Source organism: Colius striatus, chromosome 5, assembly GCF_028858725.1.
Source record: "Colius striatus isolate bColStr4 chromosome 5, bColStr4.1.hap1, whole genome shotgun sequence".
NCBI classification, from domain to species: Eukaryota; Metazoa; Chordata; class Aves; order Coliiformes; family Coliidae; genus Colius; species Colius striatus.
This window is the reverse complement of record NC_084763.1, coordinates 17,915,612-17,935,299: the sequence shown is the minus strand read 5'-3', so window position 1 is coordinate 17,935,299 and position 19,688 is coordinate 17,915,612. Positions and strand designations below refer to the sequence as shown.

Sequence of the window (19,688 nt, the reverse complement as noted above, 5' to 3'; positions counted from 1 at the left end):
CACTCAAACATGGTGTTATTGCTTCGAAAAATGAATATGCTTGTATATTCAAACTTTCTGCTAAAAACTGACTGAGAAGACTTTGCTCAAAGGCCATATTCCCTTTTCCTGAAAACAATATACAAAGCAGAACCCATCTGTGAAAACATGACCGCCATCATATGAATGTTCTTCTCTTGGTTTGTAAAATAAATCCTTCCTGAAAGCACTGCATGGGAAGAATGATAGATTTATTTGAAAACAGTTTTGTGACATGCAACTATTTCTGACTGCACAATCCATCTTTCTAATGAGAAGTGGTAAAGGGAAAAACAGAAAAAAAAAAGTCTGTACTTCTGATCAAATGACTGCAATCTTTCTAGCCTTTGAGCCAAAAAATGTCTGTTATGTATTGTAAGGGAAGCCCTAAAAACAAGTGTCTTCCCAGCACTAAGCAGCTATTCCTCCAGGTGAAAGCCTTAATACAGCAATACAGGTAAGTCAAATAAGCTGAATGAGAAAATTATCCACAGACCTCAAACAGTTCATTCCCAAATGAATAGTTCTACAAAGCTCTTGAAAAATACTTTTAAACTGTCAAAATCCAAAACAGTGAAGTTCCAGCCCTTCCTCTTTATTTGTATCTAAACCAAGGTCTGAAAGACATTTTGCAGAGAACAGCTTGGTAGCTTGAGAAGAAACACCTGGAAACATCACATTGCTCTTTCCTTCCCCTTTTAATAAGTTACACAAGAGAATGAGAGCAGAGTCTAAAAGGTACGTTTGTCTTTATTTTTCATTTCAAAGGAACTGAAACAGTTTTCATTTACTGTCTCTTTTCCTCACTGCATTGTCCTATGCTGCTGAATAAGACTGCTTTGTACTTGATTATGTGGTTTCCTACTTTCCAGTAAAGCTATTTTTTTTTAAAAAGGGAAAATTAAGAAAATCCAGTGTAAAAAAGTTCCCTAATGCCAAAGCCATAATTACATATTAGCGTCATTTATAAAAAATTATTATAAGAGCTTATTTTTGGTTTGTAAATCAACAGCACTCCCATCAAATCAGCAGAATTGCTTCAAATGGTCTCCTATCAAAGACTAACAGTGAAAATGATTTTTTGGTCTAATTATGGTCTTGGAAGCATATTTCTAAAAATCTTTATCTTGTACAAATAAAACTGCATTATAGCCTTGAAACGCATCTGAAACTGTCACTTCAAAACAGGAATATCTCATTTTTAACTGCCAAATACTTTGTACATTTAAAATAAGTCTTTATTTATTAAAAAAAAAGTAAGTTTTAGCCCCTGACACCACAAATACTTATGTCTATATTTAACTTTTAGCTCTAAGACCACAGCATGTGAATAATCCTAATCATTTAAGCATTAGCAAGAAATTTTATTCTTCATATCAGGTAGGGTCTTGGAAAGGTCTCATGCAAAATCTCATTCATTCAGTCATTCTCATCTCATTCACAAGAAGTTTAAAAATAGAAGAAACATTCTGAAATTTTATTCTGAATTTGAAATTGTAGTACATATAGGAAAACTGCACTCTGAACAAAACAATGACTTCTCCAAACAAGAAGGTCCCCTCCCCTCATAGCTATCTCACTTTAGATGCAAGGAATAAAAAAAATAGATATGCTCAGTTCATTTTTTTCCCTAGCATTGTTTACTACTAACTCAAACATTAAGAGTTCAGAATCTCTACATGAAAGCAGTACAGCATGGGTGACAAAAATTAACTGAAAAAAAAAATATCAACTGAAGTGAGGAGAACAGTAGAAAATCTGAAAATACGGAAGAAGGTAATTCAAGTTTAGAGACGGTATTTGGAACCTGCAGACACATGACCAAAACCACACACCTAAAGCACAGCAAACATATGCATCATCCAGATGTCTGAAAGAATATCTCTAGTTTCATATACATTATAACTTGGTAGCATTACCTTTGTCCAGTCTTGTAGCTTGTTCTAATTTTTTCTGAGCCCTCTCTTTCAATTGCTGGAGGGGAATTGAAGCTAGTGCTTTCTGCTGAATAGAAGGAGTCTCATATGTCAATACAAGATCCTCAAATTTTGTTTGAAGTGTTTTCAAGATATCTGCAGCCTGCAAAACGATTTTCAGTCATGAGATGATTTATGAACTTCTACCTTAAAATAGAGCTTCTGGTTTAAGTCAGTCACAATTCTATACTCATAGTTACATTATCTATTTCTTTACAGGTGAAATGTTCATTTATTCATAAAGATATCAATAAAAATTGCAGACACTCAAACTGTAAAGCCAGCCATATAATCTTTGAGCATTCTGAATGGTGTCCTGAGTGGAAAGCACACTGATTCAGTGAGAAAAGACACCTTTGACCGTGAAGTTTTATTACTTACTTCCCCTGCCCCATTTCTTTTGGACATCTTTTATTCAGAATCCACAAAAGAACCTGCAATGCAATCCATTTCCTGGACATTGCTACATCAGTTCACAGAACTCTATTATTGATGAACAGTGCTTTTCTATTTGTTATTCATGAATGTGGCTTCTCTATTTCTACCATTATTAGTTACCTCTCAGACAACTCCGATAAAGATCTGAACGGATAGCCCTGTGACCATATAATGAACCGTGTATTTCACTAGAAATCAAATTAAGAGCTAGGCCTCTTCAATCAGTTATCCTGTCACTTAGGAAAAACTAAATGTTACACCTACTATGGTACACCTATATCTACTAAAATAAATAGATAACGTTAATAACAGTGGACTTGATAGTTGAGCAAACTATGCCCATTTAAAGGGGGGACAACACAGAAAGTGAAATGGGATTTTACAATTAAGAGTCTGACATATTTAGACAGGAAGCCTACAGTACTGCTAAATTACCTTTCTCTACTACTAGATCATGTCTCAGTCTTCAGCCTCTAACTACCCTCTTTGTTTCACCACAAATCCCCCACTTTCCTGAGATGCTACCAGCAAATGCAACACTGGACAGTACTACAGGGACAGTCCTGGCTTCTCATACTGCTCTAATAGAACAGAGCTGGCTACACTCTTCCTGGAGCTCATCAGCTGTAAGTAACTGGTATAACATCGTAAACCAAACTGAGTTCAGATTCACTTTAATACAGGCTAAAATAACAGAAATAAGTGATGCTAGGGATTGCCAATGGCTTATGGGCCTTCATGTTCTGTCAGCTTCCTGAAAATGTATTCAGCAATACTGCTCAAGACAGCAGAAAATATCCCAGATTCTTTGACAAACCAGATTTTCTCACTGGTAAACAACATCAGCGTTACAGTAGTGCTTAAATGGTTTCAGGGAAGTCACTGTATTTCAGTCAAGTCTTTGGAAACATTTAGATGTGTGGTGAACCTCACTGTGAATCTAAGTCTGGATACCTCTTTCCTCCTATAACCACACTAAGTCACCCAGAAAGGGATCAGAATCCATTCACTAGAATGACTAGCCAGAGCTTTCCTTTCTCCAAGTCTCAAGAACACCTTGTGACAAGAAATGCAAAAGAGCCACAAATGAAACAAAACAAATATGGATATGAACACTGCCATTTAAGACTATGACTGTCCTGTCCCAGGTAATCCACTTTTCACTGTGCTTACTAGGACTTCCAACAAATAAGTGTAATGCATAGGCAAGAAATAAAAAAAATGCTTGCACTACAAACCCCACACTAAATCTCTCTGACATCTGACAGCAGCAAATACAATAATGCAGTTATACCTCTGCAGTGTACTCACTGAAAAACATCTACTGCAGTGTAAGCAAAACATGCAAACAGAGTCCAAGCCAGAAGACATTTTATGGACTTCCTTCCAATCAATCCAAACAGTACAGACCAAACTCAATGGCTCAGTATTAGTATAATTTCCTGAAGAGATCAGCTGAAATACAGCATTCTAATAGTGTGTCAACATTGCATTAGCAATGTCTCCAAAATGTACTAAGTTTGATCCCACCACTCATGTTGAATCTCAAAAAGCAAGGAAAAACAAGTCACAGAGAAACTCATCCACAACTCTGATGACTAGCATAAAGCAGGGAAGAATAACTACAAATGAGAAGGCTTAACCTCAGAATACATCAAGCATCTACTTGAAATCTGCAACTTTTTTTTCACTGCAAAGTCAAGAAAACTTTTAAAGGTCCCAGTACTGCAGCACATTACTCTAGAGGTTTTGTAATCAAATCCAATAACCACTGCAGAAGTTGCTGAAACAATAAAACCCAAGAAGCAGACTCAAAAAAAAAACCTCACTAAAAAAACCCAGCAGTATATTTTGCAGACAACTACTCACACACCACTAACATAATTAGATTACACAGCTCAATATTCACAAAATTCATGTGCCTGCAAGAGCTCTCTTCCCAAAGGACATTGTGGGTGATGCACTGAATGCTCTCTCTCCCTGAAAGCCACCATTTCAATCTATGCTTTGCCATTTCTCTTCCACTGACCTTGGGCACATATTGGGAATAAAAAGTCTGTCATGGCTCAGCACTGAACAATTTACTGATAATATCATTTAGGAGACAAACTCTTAAGGATGTATGAAAAGCAAGCTTTTGGAAGGATTCGTCTTGTATCAAGACTGAAATGTCACTGGTTCTAGGGGGGGAAAAACTCTTTAGAAAGTTAAACCAAAGTGTCCTTCAAATCCTTTATCAAAAGGTATAACTCAATTTTTCAAATTTGTATGAGATGTTAAAAGTCATCTTCCACCAGGCTAGGTAACATCAGATCATAGGACTCTGCCTTGATAATGTCCTTCATCTCAACCTCTTGGACAAGGGAAACATAGTCTAAATAACTACAGATTTGTCCTTCGCTAAATTCTTGTCTCTTGGAGCAGTCACGTGTAAAAAAAGCAAGCTCTCAGAGGCTACACATAGAGGTCATAATGCATGACCAGAGATGCCACCAATTTTAAATGTAACACTTGTGCTCCTGTTCTTTTGCTGGCTCTCAAATACAAATATAGTATGCAGACCTAGTTTTAGCTTTTGCCACACTCCAGACTTGCTATCCCACCTTCCCAATACAAATTGAGTTTTGTTTCCATGACACCAATATCAATAGAACATTTCTGGACATCTTCAACAAAATCTCTTGATAATATTCTACTCAGGCTACGTTTCATGCTGAAGTTGCATGGAGACCAAAGAAAATACTCAAAAACTTCAGAAACCACTGGAAAAATAAAAAAATCCCTCTCCCAATCTCCTGCTCAAAGCCGGGTTAGTTATGAGGTCAGACCAAGTTGCTCTGGGCTTTATCTGGTCACATCTTGAAAATGCTCACATTCAGGGACTCCATAGCCTTTCTTGAGCAACCTGTTCCAACAGTTAATTTTTCTTTAATCTTCAGATTCAATATTAGTGCACCTACAAAGTTTTCGGGTTATAATTACCATTCCATGAGATTGCACAAGTGATGTTTCTCGTTGCTGATGGGTAGGGGCAAGAACAGACTCGGCAAGTCTTGAAGATTGATGAGCAACTGTCTGAGTGTTGGTCACAGTTTCAGAGGATTCTGATCTGTGGATTTGATTTGACTCACTCAGTCTACTACTCCTCTCTCCAGCAATTAAGTCTCTGATTTTACGTAGCTGCTCAATCGAAGCTTCCTTAGGGAAAACCAGGTGAGTTTCTCCCTGAAATTTAGACAAATTAATTCAGCAGTTAATGTAGGTCTAAGGCAGTAAGAAACTTGCATATATTGGTAACAGGAATATCATTCACTGGAAGTTACCATGCTAAGGCTTGGCAGGATTCAGCCTTCAGATTAAGTCCCTTAGAGCAGAAGGCTCTTAGATCAAGAACCTACAGCCAGATTAGAGAAAAAGGGCTCATAACAACATGCTTTTGTTAGCAACTTATCTTGCAGAGCCACACATGGGACAACATAATTATGGTTTGTCAAAGAAAACAGAAACAACAGAAATGAGTAACAAATGCTCAGCTGTCACAGTACAGCACTGAAACACTAGGCAACACAGGAGGATACCCAGTAATGGGGGAAGGGGCCCCTAGAATGGCATCTGCTGGAAATTCTCATCTATATGGATCTCTTTTATGTTTTATGAGTTTTCAGAGGGGAAATACTGCTCTTATTTAGACTCTTATCCAGCTTGATTGCTCGGTTTCTGTTTTTAATTTTAACACGATTACTAGCAGAATAACAGAAGATCAGTAATTACAACATAGGCAAAGCATCAGTGCAATTAACATGAAGAAATAGCTCACAAAAAAAATTAATATCCTGAAACATTCATAGTTTAAAAGTTTGGGGTTTTTTTCTGCTGCAGTACTTTTATTTATTAAATTGAGTGATTTGTTTATCCACAGTTACCTTAGGCCACTTGTCATTGCAGATGCAATGCTTCACTTTAATACTTACAATTGCCACACAACTAAATGGCACGTATAGATCCAGCAGAAGGATCCTCATTTTTTAACTGGGAAAGTTGGCTTACCAAGCAGAGACAAAAGAAGGAATAATTTTAGTTACCACAGTTGAAGTTTGTGAGCTGCAGCCTCAATTGACACAATAACCACAGACTGAGCTAACATGTTCTTAAGAACTGACAGAAGTGGGAGCAGCACATGTTTAATCTGACAAGCTATTACTGCTCAAGTGCTTCACTAGCTACATTGACTACCTTTTGGTCAAAACACATTATTAAAGATCACCTCCTGAGCACCAGCATGAGAATTAATCCTGAGCAAATTTCTCCCTCTGCAGTCACCATTTCTTTCAGTATCTTTTTTTAATAGGACAACTACACTCACTAATTTCACCAAAGGAGGTGGCAGAGCTTTCACAACAGCTGGACCTAAATAACATAATGTATGTTCTCATACAGCAGCGTAGCACCAGATAAAGCAGATGTAGAGCAAGAGCTTTACACTATCAAGTAAGAGTTGTTTTTTCACCCCAACTCTCCTCTAATTAGAAAGGTTGCTTCTAGCTTAAGGGGTTTTGGCAGTTTAAACCCCACTAAGACAGTGACCACTTCAGGACATAAAACAGTCTTCAAAATACATCTTTTTGACTGCAACAGAACCAAGATTCACTCAACACTATTCTAGGACACAGTTTCATAACTGTTCTAAATGGATAAAAGTCCCATCCTCCCACTACTTCAACAGTCTGTTGCCCTCCACTGCTGTCATGACAACACTAGTACTTGTGCAGCTGCACTGTGAGTTGGCTGAAAAATATTTCTTTTCTTGTTTTGGGGAATTAATTTTTAACCAGATCAGCTTCCCTTATCTCACTTTGGGGCCACCCAAGCCCTACTGACAAGCAGGAATGAGTAGAACAAGGGGTTTTCACCCCATTTCTCATAATTTTCTTTGTGCCAGCACGGATATGTATCTATTATACAAACTAGTGGTGGGATTGAACAGCAGAAAACTAATCTTATCACAGATCAGGTTACCTTCAGCTCCACCAGATTTCAGAAGCAGCCTCATCTAAACTTTCTTTTGGTTAATTAGAGAGATTTGCAAACAAGGATTGAAAGAAAACAACAGTTAGCTGGAAATCAGTGCCTTGGAATTTAGAAACCAGAAAAAAAGAAGTCTAATTTTAAAATTTAGTGTGTAAACTAATGAAGACACCAGAAACTACTAAGTTATACTCACCTCCTGAAAACCCATCTCAAATAAACATTCAACTGCTCCTCTGACAGGCAACAATCTTGTGGAAAATGCTGGATTTCCAAGACGAATTAATCTGTATTTTTCTTCGTATGGATTCCTGAAGAAATTGAAAGTTTTAATGATGTTTGTAAACTAAGTAAAAAAAGCTGTGCGATTGCACTAAGCTGCATTAGTCATTCGTAAAAGATTTTAAAAGTTCAGTTTTACTCACACCACTTAGGCAGAAGGCATATGAAACGTATCTAAAACTCTCACTTAATTCATGTCCCTCTGCATTCAACTTTGAGAGTTACAAACTGGTACTAAGTTTTAGTTTGCAACTTAAGTTCATAAATACATGTTTTGCAGTCCTAGTGAGCAGGATTTAGTCTGCAGGGACACTTAAAGACAACTTCACATCCCACCTCCACCTGGTGGCATTCTAACTAAACTCAGCTGGATGCTGGGTGGGTTTTAGGCCCACTAGAGAAGCTATGTGAACTTCAGGTATTTGGGTGAAAACTGGTCTATTTAGTTCTTGGAGGGATATCTCTCAGTTCTCTTTTCCCCTTTCAACTCTTCCACATTTTTTCCTCTCATCTCTTTCTTTAAAGAGTCAATCAGCATCCGTCACACAGCACATTTTTTGCAAGAGGTTTACAAGCCAGCTATAAACAGGGAGGGGCAGCTCATACATCTTGAGCTGCCTGAAGAAATAAAGGTCAATCACACATACTGATGTATACGTACACTCCAAAGAGCCAGCCCACAAAAACTATAATTAGTTCTTGACACCAATCGTACTGAATCAGAAAAGAAAGGCAACAGAAATATCACATCACCACTTCAGCATTACTTTTTATGCATTCGCTAATTTTCAGGTGCTTAAATGCTTGCAGTATCGGTGCCTATGCAGGCTTTTACGTTTGACACGAAAAAAAACAAGCCCTCAAAACAAACCAACCAACAATAAAGAAAGAAATAAGATTCTGAGATTCTGAGTGATTCACACACTTACGTGAAAAGTAATCTTATTTTTAAACAATGAAAAAAAGAAGCGAAATGTTTTTGAACTCTGATATTATATAACAACATTGAATCATACCGCTCGTCTGTAAGATGATCCGTCTGTAAGCCCAAAAATCAGTTGCTGCTGTGTTGCATGACAAGCTGCTCGTGAAGCTGTATTTGTAACCCCACAGGAACTAACTTCACAAGTAGACTCTCTTACTGACGCGCCTGCCAAAGTGCTTGACTCGCCTCGCCGCTGTCGCCCGACCTCTACTCGCGGTGCCCAGAGACACATTCGAGACCGTACTCGCCTCGCCCCGCTGTCCCCGACCCCGCGGCGGCGGAGGGGTGCCTGTCGCAGCTGCCCTCAGCCGCTATCAGGACATGCCGACGAAAAGCATCGCCAGCCCCTCCCCACGAGACGGGCAAACGAAGCGCGGACGCCACGGGGGCCGAAGCGGCAGCTCCCGGCAGCCGCCGGGCGGGGAGCGGCGGGCACGGCGCGTCACCCGACGGCACGAGGCACAGTACGCTTCGCGGCCGCTGGCCCGCGAACACAACCCGACCCGGCTGCGGCAGGGAGGCAACCCGCGGCGCCTCCTGCTGTGCCCCGCTCACCGGAGGATGTTGTCCGCGTAGGTGAGGAGCAGCCGCGAAGCGTCCAGGAAGATCTCCCGCCCGTTCTGGCAAAGCTCGCTAACGGCGCTGGAGCCGGCCGAGGAAGAGAGGCCCGTAACAGGACCCATCGCGACCGCCCCAGCCGCCGAGCGGCACCGGCACCCAGCGCTGCGCCAGGGAGCGCCGCAGCACGCATGCGCGGGCGGAGCGGCGGAGTCACTGCCCTCAGGCCGGGCCTGCGCCCCTGGCCCTGCACAGGCCCCGCCTCTACCCGGAGGTGTTACCGGAGCCGCTGAGCTGCTGACGGTTTTCATGACATTGCAATCGATAGCTTGTCATGCGTGTGCAATAGGGCGTCCTGGTCACACAAGGCTCTCAGGAGCTCCCTTGGTTGGTGATGATGTTGCACAGGGATATAAATCCCCTTTTATACCGACTCTATTTGCCGCGCTCTCTGCTGTGCCATGTTCAGCCTCACCTGGGCTGCAAACCTTAGGTGTTCCTATGCGTCATCTCAGGCATGGCTAGCAGCTTGGTCTCAGTTCAGGTCAAACACTGTGGTTCCTGGAGCTGGAAGCAGCAACAACAAATAGTTTACTTTTGTGTATTGGTGCTGTTGGCATATTTGCACTTGTATTTTCAAGACACTACTCTAAAGTCAGTGATTAATTTGCCTCGGTTTACCTCTGTCTTCTTTACTAGCATTTCAGCATCCATGTGGAGGAGCACACTTTTATAGAATGACAGAATCACTTTGGTTGGAAAAGACACTTACTTTGAGTCCACCACTAAGCCATGTCCCTCAGCACCACACCCACATGTCTTTTTAATACCTCCAGGTATGCTGACTCAAACACTGGCAGCCTGCTCCCATCCTTGATGGCCCTTTCTTCAATCTAAACCTCCCCTGGTGCAACTTGAGGACATTTCATCTTGTCCTGTTGCTTGTTACTTGGGAGATGAGACCAACACCAACCTCACTACAACCTTCTTTCAGATAGTTGCAGAAAGTGACACAGTCTCCTCTGAGCCTCTTTTCAGACTAAATATCCCCAGCTCCCTCAGATGCTCCTCATCAAACTTTTTCTCCAGAGCCTTAACTGGCCTTCTTGCCCATCTCCAGCACCTCAGTGTCCCTGTTGTAATGAGTGGCCCAAAACTGAAGACAGTATTTGTGATGTGGTTTCATCAGGGCTGGTTGATCACTTTCCCAAGTGCTTAATAACCACATTATTTCTGATGCAAGCCAGGATGCCATTGGCCTCCTTGGCCACCTGGGCACACTGCTGGCTCACATTCAACCAACAGCCCCAGCTCCTTTTCAGCCAGGAATGTGACAGGGATCTAAGGGATGCAGATCACAGAACAGGCATCAAATGAGGGCTGGGACTAGAGCAAGGGAACAAAGTGTATGCAGGAAAACTGTGCTAAGGAACTAGTTATGGCAAAGTACAAAATGGGCCTGGAAGACACTGCAAGGTCCTGAAGAGCTCCCCATGAACACATGTGATGGCCTTGAATGACTCAGTTCTGTACAGCTTACTGCTGGAGTCTGACTGTTCCTATCAGCTTGGCGCTGCAGTGTGTTGCAGTATGCATGCAGTGCTGAGGAAAGCAATAGGAAAGGACAACAGTTGCCCTCATGACCTTAACATTACCCTCTTGCATATCATTCCAGTAGTGTCATGGATTTGTTTTGATGGCCATGGTCTTAAAATGGAATGTTTTGTTCTTGTCCTAATTTTTTAAGTTTGTGTTCACTTCAGGTATCTTAGAACATCCAGGATACTGATGTCAATCCAGGATGTAGATTTAGATTAAGACACAAACTAAAATATCAGAACTTTGTGGTCAAGGACTACTAAGTGTGAAAAGAAGAAATGAGTTTTATAACCAGTTAATGCACAGACTCTGGACTAAGAGAACATCAAGATAATGGCCACCAGAGGGTCTTGAAGACCCCCAAAGCCCCTCTTTGTGATTAAGAGCGTATGTCCAAAGCGGATGGAGCCTATATAAATAAGTTCTGATTAAATAATGTATATACACATTGTGAGAAAACAAATGCCTGTGTAACGGGTAAGCACAAACTTGGCCTGACACAATGTACGAGATGTACGACAGGCAGGGCTACCCCCCGTGCATCCTGCGCCGCAGCCAAGAATGCCTGCGTCCTGAAGCTCCACAACTGCACGTCAGAGTTTTCCTAGGCCAGCTTTCACGGTATCAGTCTGGGGGACTGCAGGGCTTTTTGCACTCTTTTGCGTGTTCTTAACGCCGTGCTTCGGCGCAGGACGAGGGGCCGCCGCCGCCCGTTCTCTCGTTGCAGCGGCGGCCTGCAGCCCGCGCTAGGCCGCAGCTTCCCGCTCCGTGCGCCGCCAGCGGGAACCGCTGCCAGGCCATGCGGTCCACTGCCGAGTTACCGATTCGTTCGTGCGGCTTCTCGCCAATCATGACATCGAGGATCGGCTACACAGCCATCGCGCGCCCACCCTCCGCCTGGCGGGTGGTACGTGCCCGCGCGGCCGGCAGGGGAGCGGGGCGCAGAGCGGAGAGGGGCGGGGGGCGCGGCTGGCCCAGGTACAGCTGAGGGTCAGGAGGGCGGCAGGCGGGGGCTCGGCGGCCCCTGCTGGCACCAGGAACGGCTCTCCCACGGGGCTGGGCAATGGCGGCGCCTGCCGGGGCGGAGCGGAGGGGGCGGAAGGCTGTGGTGGCGGCCCGGGCCGTCAGCGGGTACCGCCGGGTTTAGGCGTGGGAAGTAGTTATCGCTCTTTACACACACGGGGACGTCCGCGTGCTTCTATTCCCGGGGAGAAGTCGCCCCTCGCTTGTTTGTCTCTTGGTCATACATAGTAGGTCACATAGCATTGCTTGGGTCAGCCGAGGCCTCTGAATTCTTTCTTTTACACCAATTGACAGCACTTCATTAAAAGCTGTGTGTGGCTGCTTAAGCACCTGCTGCTTTAAACACCTCTGTGGTTATAGGTGTCACCTCTTATAAAATTCAGGCCAACTGACTCAAAGAGTGAAAGTGACAAGTTTGGGTCAGGGTTTAAAGCAGGCTTTGTTAAAGAAACTCATCTGCATTATGGTGTTACGTTGTTGCTTGGCATGGCCCTTCCACTGTCACTTGGCGCACCTTACAATGCATGGGGTCTGGTGGTGCCCCTTTGAAGGGAGGTGGTGGTGTGGTACATCTTGCTCAAATGCGCTTGAGGCACTGTCTGCTGACAGTCTGAATACCCCATGTCTCAGAGTAGATGGAGGCAGAAGGATGTCTTGTCCAAGATGTTTAATTGCCTGGGTGTCAGACTCCTGTTCTAGACCATTCTGCCTTGACTGAACGTGACAATGGTAGGACACACACTTTCTCCCTTGGAAGGATGGAGCTGTTATGCTTATTGTTGATATCTCCAGCCAGCTGGTGGTTAAAGCCCTTGGGGGGAGTTTTGCAGAAAAAACAGAGTACCTCACAGTCCCCAGTGATGCAAAGTCATATTCATTAGCAACTTAAGCTAGAAGAGCCCAATAGAGGCATTCAGAAAGTAAGTATGGATCTACCATAACACATACTATCTTGATTACAGACACAGAAACTACATCCCTTTATGTAGCACTGCAAATAGTCTTTCATGTTAAGAGCAAGTTATTAGCTTAGTGTACTTTGAATGTTTTTCCCATTGGCTGCTTTATTGTTCTATTTGTGACAATTTTTTCCCCTCAGTTACAGGGAAGAGCTTGAAGTGGTTAATTCCCAGCATGTTCTCACAGTGCTCGTGGGATCTGTTGAAGATTGCAAATCTTCATCTCCAGACTCTGAATTTAAATGTGCGTTTACAAAACCACAGAAGAGCTTTCAGCAAGTCACTGCCCATGTGCCGAAGAAGAGTAGTTGTTACAGGTATTGGCTTAGTGTCTCCTCTCGGTGTGGGGACTGAATTTGTGTGGAAGCGCCTTCTCCAAGGAGACAGTGGAATTGCATCGCTAGATGGGGAAGAATATGCGGGCGTCCCATGTAAAGTGGCTGCTTGTGTGCCAAGGGGAAATGAGGAGGGTCAGTTCAGTGAAGAAAGCTTTGTGTCAAAGTCAGAGATCAAGTCCATGAGCGCTGCCACTGTGATGGCCATCAGTGCAGCAGAGCTAGCCATGAAGGACTCCGGCTGGTCTCCGCAGTCTGAGCAGGACCACTTAAGTGCTGGTGTGGCGATTGGGATGGGAATGGTTCCGCTGGAAGAGATTTCTGATACAGCTGCTTTGTTTAAAACAAAAGGTTATAACAAGGTTAGCCCATTCTTTGTTCCAAAGATTTTAGTGAATATGGCAGCAGGCCAGATCAGCATTAAATACCAACTGAAAGGGCCGAATCATGCCGTGTCAACCGCTTGTACCACAGGGGCACATGCTGTTGGAGACTCCTTTCGATTTATTGCTGCTGGTGATGCTGATGTCATGTTGGCTGGAGGGACTGAGGCTTGCATCAGTCCTTTATCCTTGGCTGGATTTGCAAGAGCACGGGCCCTTAGCACTAGTTTTAACTCCATCCCCAAAAGAGCGTGTCGACCATTTGATTCGCAGAGAGAAGGGTTTGTCATGGGAGAGGGTGCTGCAGTGCTGGTCTTGGAAGAGTATGAACATGCTATACAAAGAGCTGCTCGAATCTATGCAGAAGTTTTAGGTTATGGACTGTCTGGTGATGCTTGCCACATAACAGCACCTAATCCAGAGGGAGATGGTGCATTCAGGTAAGAACTATATATTGATGATGATGGCTACTTCATATGTTAATTACAGTGGGTACATGTGTTTCTGTTACTGTATGCTTTTCCTAGAGAAATCCTCTTCAATCTTGAGTTAATATTGCAAAAGCCTGAAAACTTAATCTGAAAAATGAAAGAGCTTCTGGTCAGATTTTGCCCAAATTTTCTGATTTTTTGAGTAACAAGGTGAAGACCAGTTCTTGCTAGAATCAGCCTTTTTGCATAAAGAAAACCTGTGTGTGAAAATATTTTGTGTTTGGTACCTACAGCTGTTCACATGATTAGGTCTCAGTTGAAGCTTCTATTTTAAGATTTTTGTGGTACTATAGAACCTTTTCAGATTCTCCTTCACCCTTTGTCCATAGAGAAGAGAGACGTGTCATTGACTGTGGTCTGAAAGGGGAATAGCATTCCTAAAGAAATTACCATACATGTAATTAGCATTAATTGTGGCTATTCTCATTTAGAAAAACTTCAGCTCTTCATAGGGACGGTATTAAGGTCACAAGCAGGTGCCACAATCATGTTTAAATATTTTGTTCTGATGCAGCTAAGAGTGTAAGTGGAGAGGCATAGCAGAAGTACACTTCGGTACTTAGTGAGATGGTAAAGCTTCATAATTGTTAATCTCATAAAAAACAGTGCACAAGTAGATACTAATCTAATCTTTATCCCTAATGTTTATCAAATTGTCAGTTAAATTACATGTGTAAGTGTATATACTATTTCTGAGCTTTATGTAGGCTGAATACTACTGCTGACATTGGAACTTTAGTAAAGATTTAGTTTGCATTATTCTGAATGTATGTGAATATTTAATCACAAAATTCAATATATCACTGCACAAATAGATGGAACTTCTGCACGGTGTTGTAAAGCTGTGTTTGCATCTTTATTGGATTAAGAGATTTTTCAAGAAGTGTAGTATACCAGATTTCCTCTGTGCTATTGGGCTCATGTTTAATTGTTCTGCAGACTTAGGTGTGAGCTGAGTAATCAGGAGTGTCTTATCTCAGATTTCCAGACTTCTTTAGGCTTGAGATGAAATGGCAATATATTGTAACCATTTTGTTGTATATTTTATGATTGCAGTAGCATATAAATTAAATTCACAGTAGGAAGCAGTTGAAAATCTTGGTATCTCCAAAATGTTGAGCCTTTCTACCCGAGAAGAGATAATGCATTTTATTACAGGCTTCAAACCAATATATCGTTTCTGCAGTGGTATGGATTAAATCTGAAATATATATGCTTCTCTCACTCTCTGTAGGAACTTTATTTACCACATCAAAACATTTCAGGGGAACACATTTTTTTTTTCCGTCTTCTAATAACTACTTCAGTTGGAAACTAATAAATATGTTGGAGTAAACCAGGCAGAGGAGAGAGGCAAAGCCCGACTCAGAAATGTGAATATAAAGTGTGTTCTACCCAATTAGTGTTGTCTCCTGATGTAAATCTGCTCCTTACAGCTGACATATTTAGCTACAGTGACATACCTGTTTTCCTCACAGTTGATCAGTCATTTTTTTTGCCTCAGTGTTGGCCTCCAGTATAGTGACAGTGAGCATCAGTGGTCTCCAGCCTAAGCTGAGCTGGATGTTCTGGGTGTTGAGGCTGTGCTAGAGGTAGTTAGATTTGACCAGCAGCCTGTGCTCTCTTCTTTTTTTTTGGGTTTTTTTTTTGTGCTTCTTTTTTATTTATTTATTTTTCATATGTTTCAAAAGAGTCAATGATCCTTTGCTCAGAGATACTTTGTTAAGCTGGATGTGCACATAGAGATGTGTGATTCATCTGCTTCTTTCTGTGGGAACTCTGTGTGAAAATAGCAGTGTGGAACTTTATCAATCCTCCTGTGTTTTTCATAGAAGAGAGTGTTTTATAGAGACAGTCACAGTCCATGGGTCATCAGGAGTCGGAGTCATACATAAGGTATCAGAGTAGAGGAGTGTGACTTTCAGTAAATTTCATTTTATATGTAATACTGTGCAATCTCCTTGCTGCTACACAAGCGAGGAAATCTTCTAGCCTCTGGAAAGCAGGCCAAAGAAGCTCATGAAGAGGATGGGTGACTGCAGAGTTTTTCTTTCCTTTCCCAACATTTTTGTTTGATTGAACATTTTTTTCTTCCTAATTCACTAATACTGTAAATATAAGAGGAAATAAAATGTAAAAATGAGGAAAACTTCATGTACAATGGGAAGAGGATTTCTTGAACCCTTGCATTGAATTTTATATTAATGCACTTCCACACTAGAGAACCAGAGGGAACCTCTTTGTAATAATTTCAGGTTGTCATTTCTGTCTCAAGTGTTTTCAAATTTTGTGTGGAAAAGGATCTTTGACTTATTAATGTAGTCTGTAGACATTGTTTGTTGTATTTTACTTCTTTCTCTATGTATTTTTCCCAACTGTGGAATTCAGCAGCAAATCTGAACTTAATAGTGGGCCTCACCACTACTGTCTGTCTCAAGTGACTAAATGCAGATGTCAGTGTGTTTAGTTAGATGAATCACAGAATCACAGAATCTTAAGAGAAGGTGACCTCAAAAGATCATCTAGTCCAACCCCCCTGCAGAGCAGTATCTCCTAGAGTAGGCCACACAGGAACTCTTCCAGGTGGGTTTTGAATGTCTCCAGAGAAGGAGACTCAGCAACTCATCTGGGCAGCCCATTCCAGTGCTCTGTCACTCTCACAGTGACGAAGCTTTTCCTTGTTCCAGCTTGTACCTGTTGCCCCTTTTTCTATCATTGGCCATCATTGAGAAGAGCCTGGCTCCATCCTCCTGATACCCACCCTTTATATATTTGTAAACATTAACGAGAGCACCCCTCAGTCTCCTCTGAGCTAAGGAGCCCCAGCTCCCTCAGCCTTTCATCGTAAGGGAGATGCTCCCCTCCATCATCTCAGTGGCCCTGTGCTGAACTCTCTCCAGCAGCTCTGTGTCCTTCTTAAACTGAGAGGCTCGGAACAGGACACAATATACCAGATGAGTGTTTACCAGAGCAGTGTAGAGGGGGAGGACAACCTCTCTAGACCTGCTAACCACACCCCTTCTAATACACTCCAGGATGCCATTAGCCGCCTTGGCCACAGGGACACACTGCTGGTTCATTCTCATCCTGCTCTCCACCAGGACCCCCAGGTCCCTTTCCCCTACACTACTAAGAGTTCATTCCCTAACCTCTACTGGTACATGGGGTGATTCTTTCCCAGATGCAACACTCTACATCTGCCCTTGTTGAATTTCATTAGATTTCTTCCTGGCCAACCCTCCAGCTTGTCCAGGTCTTGTTGAATGGCAGCACAGCCTTCTGGTGTGTCAGCTACTCCCCACTAAACAGCAAACTTGGTGACAGTGAATCCATCTCTTGTCATTTACATCTCTGGTGAGGTATGTCACGCAGAATTTCACGTTTGGTTAAATGTTTTAAAACACTCTATACTTTTGCTTTTGGTTTTTGCATGTTTGTTAGTGAAAAAAAATGCAATGGAAAATTCATCATCTGCCTTTTTTCTTTTTTTCCCTTAGGTGTATGTCTGCAGCAATAAAAGATTCTGGGATCAAACCTGAAGATATAACATATGTCAATGCACATGCAACTTCTACACCGCTAGGAGATGCTGCTGAGAATCAAGCAATCAAGAGACTTTTTAAAGATCACTCACATAACATAGCGGTTTCCTCAACAAAGGGAGCAACAGGACATCTCTTGGGGGCTGCAGGAGCTATCGAAGCAGCATTCACTGCACTGTCCTGTTACCATGGAATTTTGCCACCTACTCTAAACTTACAGAAAACAGAGGCAGAGTTTGATCTCAATTACGTTCCGTTAAAGGCTCAGGAGTGGAAAGCTGAAAAACGACGTATAGCACTCACAAATTCATTTGGCTTTGGTGGGACTAATGCAACTTTGTGCTTTGCAAGTGTTTAAATTATGCTGTGCATGTTGTGAGAGATGACACTGACAATAATTCGCTGTACTGCCACCCTTGGTGTGTACTGTGATCTCTTCTCAGCTTTGAGAATTGCTTGTTTGATATGTAAGAACTTTATTCACCCTAACATTTACATCAGTAATTTTTTCAGAAAGAGGAAGCTTATTTTACTCATTGTAATAAAAATAAATAAAAGACCTATTCTTTGGGTGATAAATAAGTTTTTGTTCTTGCCTAGAAGAGAGGACATTGATTGTTCTGTGTTTTTAATTCATTAGAATAGATTTTTCACATATATGCAGCACAGAATTTGCTTGGAAACATTTATTCAAAAGGGAGGCTTGCTATCAGTTAGGATTCCACAGTTGTGACTAGGTGACTTACTGTGTGACAATACAAGGTTTATGACCGAGCTTCTCTTTGTTACTCACTCGATTTATAATTCTGCCTTTTTCCTCGTCGTGAGTTGTTGCAAATATCATAGACCTATGCACATTATTCCACATAGATGGCATTCAGGAGACAATAGCATAGAAGTTCATAAAATTTCTGACAGTGGCTCATTTTCTTTTCAGCTTTATTAATTTCTACATTTAATGTGCTACATCATTAGCCATGACATGGAGTCGTAACAGTGAAGTATGCATACAGCCTATACATCTTCCAGGTGTCAGAAAGACAGAATTAGTAGGCAATAACCTCTTTTGTTCTGAAATTTTGGACAAGAATATCAAAGTAGATATTCAAGTATGGTATTGAGGATTTGAAAAACAGTTGCATGGAAAGGAAAAAGACTCTTCTCTTGATTTTTCTGGCAAGATGGAAAAATAGAACTAGCTAAACTTGGAAAAACAAGGAATCATTTAGCAAAAAAACCCCCCAGCATATGCAGGAAATAAATCTGAGCCTTGTGCTGAAGATGAGAAAGATGACAGGAAAACTGAAATAATACCTAAAGCTGACATATTGATGATGGTTTAGGTTACCTTCTTGCAAAGAACAGGTAAAGGACTTTGGTCCCTCTGGCACCAGTCAGCATCTTAGCCAAGTAGTGCCTCAATCAATAGCGTAGATGTGATTGAAGTCAGATGTCCCTGTTGGTGGATTAGTTTATTAAAAGACTTTTCACCAGTTTTCTTTTAGAAAATGTCAATCTTAGCCTTTGAACTGTGTAAGTGAAAGTAAAGTAACTCACTGCACCTAAAAAGAAGGACATATAAAGTAACTATAAGTAAATTTAATTCTGAAAAGAGATTATCAATGGGCTATCATGAGGCTTATCAGCACCCTAAAACCTCATTATTTATACAAATGATCTGAATACTGACATGAAACAGCATGATTTTTGCATTCTGTCTTTTTTTAATAGAAAGTTAAGGAAAATGATGAGAAAAATGCAGTTGGAGAAATGAATAAGGCTGAGAAGCTGAGCTCTTACAGAACAATGCAGTCCAAAATGAAGTGAATAATAAGCCTGAAAGTAAAATAATGTGTTACCAAAGAGAAAATGTAAAAGCACCCAAACTAGAGATAGTATAGGAATTAGCTGTTGAGAAGAATACCTACAGGCATCTTAGTTTGTAGTAATTAGTAACAGCAGTACAATGAATGAGGAGCTGCATTGCATGCAATATGAAAGGCAGAATATAAAATGAATCATGACTCTCAATTTTGCAGGTTATATGCAAAAAGGAATTGATTTAAAGAATTCA

General features: G+C 41.6%; 2 protein-coding genes across 10 annotated transcripts in view; one reads left to right on the top strand and one right to left on the bottom strand.

Moving 5' to 3' along the window:
* Positions 1-9,461, bottom strand: part of NGLY1 (N-glycanase 1) — a 35,626-nt gene extending 26,165 nt beyond the window's left edge. For 8 of the 9 annotated variants that reach the window (XM_061997339.1, XM_061997340.1, XM_061997341.1 and 5 more), the window contains exons 1-4: positions 9,280-9,461; positions 7,654-7,768; positions 5,415-5,657; positions 1,938-2,097 (exon numbers count right to left, since the gene is read on the bottom strand). In XM_061997339.1, the coding sequence (XP_061853323.1) occupies positions 1,938-2,097; positions 5,415-5,657; positions 7,654-7,768; positions 9,280-9,407 (646 nt within the window). In that variant the 5' untranslated portion in view covers positions 9,408-9,461. The other variant, XM_061997348.1, reaches the window with a different exon arrangement.
* A 3,209-nt stretch (positions 9,462-12,670) lies between these two features.
* On the top strand, positions 12,671-18,177 carry OXSM (3-oxoacyl-ACP synthase, mitochondrial). The gene is made up of 3 exons (XM_010203222.2): positions 12,671-12,824; positions 13,004-14,021; positions 17,570-18,177. The coding sequence occupies exons 2-3, from the start codon at positions 13,039-13,041 to the stop codon at positions 17,970-17,972; spliced, it is 1,386 nt and encodes a 461-aa protein (XP_010201524.2). The 5' UTR covers positions 12,671-12,824; positions 13,004-13,038; the 3' UTR covers positions 17,973-18,177.
* The last annotated feature ends 1,511 nt before the right edge of the window (positions 18,178-19,688 follow it).

Bases quoted from the DNA above. Each gene is read 5' to 3' on its own strand.
- OXSM (XM_010203222.2), top strand. From the start codon at position 13,039: ATGTTCTCACAGTGCTCGTGGGATCTGTTGAAGATTGCAAATCTTCAT. The intron at 14,022-17,569 runs GTAAGAACTATA...TTTTTCCCTTAG, and splicing joins GAGGGAGATGGTGCATTCAG to GTGTATGTCTGCAGCAATAA.